At 36.0% G+C, this 4,724-nt stretch overlaps 1 protein-coding gene across 1 annotated transcript; it reads left to right on the plus strand.

Annotated features, from left to right (window-relative positions):
* The first annotated feature begins 666 nt into the window (after positions 1-666).
* On the plus strand, positions 667-4,395 carry LOC132300618 (MDIS1-interacting receptor like kinase 2-like). Its single transcript, XM_059797793.1, has 2 exons — positions 667-3,052; positions 3,617-4,395. Exons 1-2 carry the CDS (start codon positions 718-720, stop codon positions 3,985-3,987), a joined length of 2,706 nt encoding a protein of 901 aa, XP_059653776.1. The 5' UTR covers positions 667-717; the 3' UTR covers positions 3,988-4,395.
* Positions 4,396-4,724: the final 329 nt, after the last annotated feature.

A 4,724-nucleotide genomic window follows, 5' to 3' on the forward strand; every position in this document is an offset into this window, starting at 1 on the left:
GAAAAGAAGAAAAACAGTTATTATTGTGGCTTCCTAAAAATTTTGAAAAGAAAGAAAAACAGTTATTATTGTGGGAAAAAAAAAAAAACAAAAAATGGAAATGCATATTACCTACAACCCAAAATAAATAAAACAAAAATGAATAAAGAAAAGGGAGAGAGAGAAGAAAATAATTTCCCTTCCTAATGAAAAGAGTTTGACTCCGGTGGTCTACGTCAACTTGCATTATTACTCCTGTTCTTTAAAAAATCAATAAATTTATTAAAAATCGATTAAGAAAAAAAAAATCACAATTAGAATAATTAATTTTGTTAGCTTACATTGATTTGATTTTGTTATATGCGGACCACAACTGCGACTATAGTGCAAATTTCGAAAAAAATAGGATTGAAAAAAAGGAAGACCTTGACACCAGTGTCTAAGTCAACTTGTGTTATATCATTTTGTATTATTATGGGTGTTCTTTAAAAATTCAATAAAAATAATTAAAATTTATTAAAAATCCATCTATATATAAATAAATTTAAAAAAATAAAATTACAATTGCTATAACTAAAAAAAAAAAAAAAAAAAAAAAAAAAAAAAAAAAAAAAAAAGACCTTGACTCCGGTGTCCAAGTCTCCTCCACACAAGTCCTTTTAAGTCTCTTGAGCATGATGATGATTATAAGCCCATCTGTTACATGCAATTGAATCCGATCAAATAAAACTTAGAATCATGTTATCCTCCAAATCCAATTCCAATTCCAATAATCTATTGTTTGTTATATGGTCTGTCTCACTCTTTTACTATGCTACTAATATTATTTTTACTATCTCTATACCTTATGTGGTGGCAGGGTCCACATCATCGGCATCGTCAAGAGAATTGGAACTAGAAGCTCTGCATAATAGTGGGTGGTGGGAAAACACGTCAGATGTTCATTGTAAATGGACTGGTATAGTTTGCGATGAGGCTGGAAGTGTCATCCAGATTAACCTACCTCACTGGAATACATTGGAAGATAAATTGGGGAAATTTAACTTCTCTTCCTTCCCAAACCTGGTCCGACTTGACCTCAGCTGCAATATGTTGTATAATGATTATACACTCTCTGAGTCGAGTGTGCCAGATCAAATAGGTACACTTTTAAAACTCAAGTACCTCAATTTGTCCTCTAATCGTCTTTATGACAAGCTACCTCTTTGGCTGACTAATCTGACTGAATTAGTAGAGCTTGATATTTCTCGGAACCATATTATATATGGTTCCATCCCTCCAGAAATAGGGAATCTAAAGAATTTGATTTATCTTGACCTCAGTCACAACCGTCTCCAAGGAACAATCCCAACGGCTGTTGCCCACTTACCCAATCTGACCTCATTGGACCTAAGTGACAACCAACTCAGTGGATCAATTCTTTCCGGCTTAGGGTCTTTGACAAATCTGATTGAGATAAACCTTGGTTACAACCAACTCGAAGGATCAATTCCATCCGGCTTAGGGTCTTTGACAAATCTGATTGAGATAAACCTTGGTTACAACCAACTCACTGGCTCCATACCTTCAAGTCTCTGTGAATTGTCCAAATTGACGTTCTTGTCCCTTGCTTCAAATCAAATCAATGGTTCCATCCCTGCAGAAATAGGGAATTTGAGTAATTTGGTAGATTTAAGACTCAATGATAACAAAATCAGAGGCCCAATCCCTTCAAGTCTCTGTGAATTGTCCAAATTGACATACTTGTCCCTTGCTTCAAATCAAATCAGTGGTTCCCTACCTCAAAACCTTACCAAATTATCTGAACTCACATATCTTGACATTTCCTCCAACCAACTCACTGGCTCCATACCAATCCCAACTGCTATTAAGAATTGGGCTAATTTGAAACACATGAAATTGTTGGGCAACAGCTTGAATGGCAGCATTCCGCCTCAGATAGCTAAGCTTCCTTCGCTATCATACCTAGATCTCTCATACAATACCCTCTCTGGCAGCATTCCGCCTCAGATAGCTAAGCTTCCTTCGCTATCATACCTAGATCTCTCAGACAATAGCCTCTCTGGCAGCATTCCGCCTCAGATAGCTAAGCTTCCTTCGCTATCATACCTAGATCTCTCATACAATAGCCTCTCTGGCAGCATTCCGCCTCAGATAGCTAAGCTTCCTTCGCTATCAAACCTAGATCTCTCATACAATAACCTCTCTGGCATCATTCCATTTCCCCCATCTCTTATATGCAAAACATCCATCATTTACTTGGATGGCAATCCTTTTCTTGAGAATAAATATTCATGGTATGAAAAATCTTATTCTGTTTCTTGCCATCCATCATCTTCCAAGAAAAGAATTGCAAATTTTCTTCCAATTGCAATTTTTCTTCCAATTGCAATTTTCATTGTCTCCATAATTCTAGGATATTTTTACTACTCAAAACGCAAGGTTAAGAAAACCCAGTCTCAGTCCAGAGTGACAAAGCATGGAGATTTGTTCTCAATATGCAATTATGACGGGACAATTGCATTCGAAGATATAATCGAAGCAACGGAGGACTTTGACATCAGATACTGCATTGGGACCGGAGGATATGGGAGTGTTTACAGAGCACAACTGCCCAGTGGGAAAGTAGTTGCCTTGAAGAAACTCCATCGCCTGGAAGGCGAAGTGCCAGCTTACGATAAAAGTTTCAGGAACGAAGCACACTTTCTATCACAAATACGACATCGGAACATTGTGAAACTCTATGGGTTTTGTCTACACAAGCAATGCATGTTCCTGGTGTATGAGTACATGGAGAGGGGAAGCCTTTTTTTGGTCTTGACAAGTGAAGTGGAAGCTATGGAGTTGGAATGGACTCAAAGGGTGAATGTAGTGAAAGGCATTGCCCATGCTTTGTCTTACATGCACCATGATTGCACTCCACCCATTCTTCACCGTGACATTTCGAGCAACAACATTCTATTAGATTCAGAATCCAAAGCTTGTGTGGCTGACTTTGGCACTGCTAGATTGCTGGATCCTGATTCGTCTAATCATACCGTGATAGTAGGCACTTATGGATATGTTGCTCCAGGTACAACACTGCTCTTTATTCCTTAATGTTAACTATATCTACCATTCTTTCCGTCTAATAAAAAGGGAATATAATTAACAAAATTGCGTATTATAGCATTTTTTTTTTTTTTTTAAGTTTTTGGTTACAATTTAACAGCAAAATTGTTTTAGTTGGTAAAATGTTTTCTATTCCAAGAATGATTTACTCTTCTACTAGCTGCAAGTCATTTTAGGACTTTTTAGTTGAAGGATCTCTGAGTATGGAAGAGACTGTGGTTTTACTCTCTCTACATTTTCCAACAAAATCATAAGGAAAAATTCAAAAAATCTCACCATCTGTACAAAATCAAATCTCACTATCTGTACAAAATCATAAGGAAAAACAATTAAATGTGTCTGTAACTGCTTCACTATGGATGAAACAAATTGATGGACAAATTCCATAATATTTAATTTTGAAACAATCTCGTTATTTATTTATTTATTTTTTTCTTACTGCAAAGGATAAAGTAAAAGTTGGTTTCCTCTTACATGTATATTTCTTGTTGATGCATCACTTGCATAATTCTTTTTGTTGATGCAGAACTTGCCTTCACCATGGTTGTGACTGAAAAATGTGATGTTTATAGCTTCGGAGTTGTGGCACTAGAAACACTCATGGGAAGGCATCCAGGAGAACTTCTCCAATCATTAGCATCAACATCAACTCAAAATATAATGTTAAATGATGTGTTAGACGCACGCCTCCAAGCTCCAGCAAGCGGAGTGGTTGCACGGGATGTTGTTCTGGTTGCTACATTGGCATTTGCTTGCTTACATCCTGAACCAAAGTCTCGGCCGACAATGCTACGCATCTCTCAGGAGTTTCTCGCTAGCAGGTACTCACTTGCTAAACCACTGCAAAAAATCTCACTGTCAGAGCTAATGAATCCAGATACATATTTGATCAATTAATCCTGTAATCTTTGTATTAGTCACTGCAAAATACAAAGTGATAGGGTTAATTTCTTGCTTGCTGGATTTCCGCTAGTTATTTGACTTTATGCATTCCTATTATGGCGTCTAATAAATCAAGATGTTCATCCGTTCAATTGATACATTAAATTTGTGAGTGTCTCAAGATGTTTTAAGAAGAAATGTCATGAAGCTTAACGAGGACATATTTTAAGAAGTTGTAGGCGTATTCACATCAGTTATTATATTTGATAAAAAAAAATAAAAAAAAAAACCTACCATAATTCTAAGAGGATTAAACCCCCCCAAAAAAAAAAAGAAAAAGGCAGACACTATCAAGAAAACACTAATTATCCAACAAAGAATATTCAAGAGATTGAGAATAAGAAGAAGAAGTCGGGTACAGAGATTGCCGGTGCAAATGATGTGGAGATCCCAATTGCCAGCACTAACATCATTCTCTTCTACTCCAACATTTTACATAAATCACCCAATGCTCAAAAATTTTATCACAATCTGCACCAAATTTTACAATAACTAAATTAACAAATAATTAACACCCGAATCTGCACCAAAATTTACAATTACTAAATTAACAAATAATTAACACCCGAGTAATGGCGAAGCACACAAATCTTCCAAAATTCTTGGAAAAAAATGGAAATTGTGACTTTATTCCTTAACATCACCTAACAGACAAAACCCAAAGATCCCAACACAAAATTTCAAATTCCATG

This window comes from Cornus florida, unplaced genomic scaffold (genome assembly GCF_030987335.1).
Source record: "Cornus florida cultivar Cherokee Brave unplaced genomic scaffold, ASM3098733v1 CherokeeBrave_3.0.0_Hap2_Chr03, whole genome shotgun sequence".
Lineage (NCBI taxonomy): Eukaryota > Viridiplantae > Streptophyta > Magnoliopsida > Cornales > Cornaceae > Cornus > Cornus florida.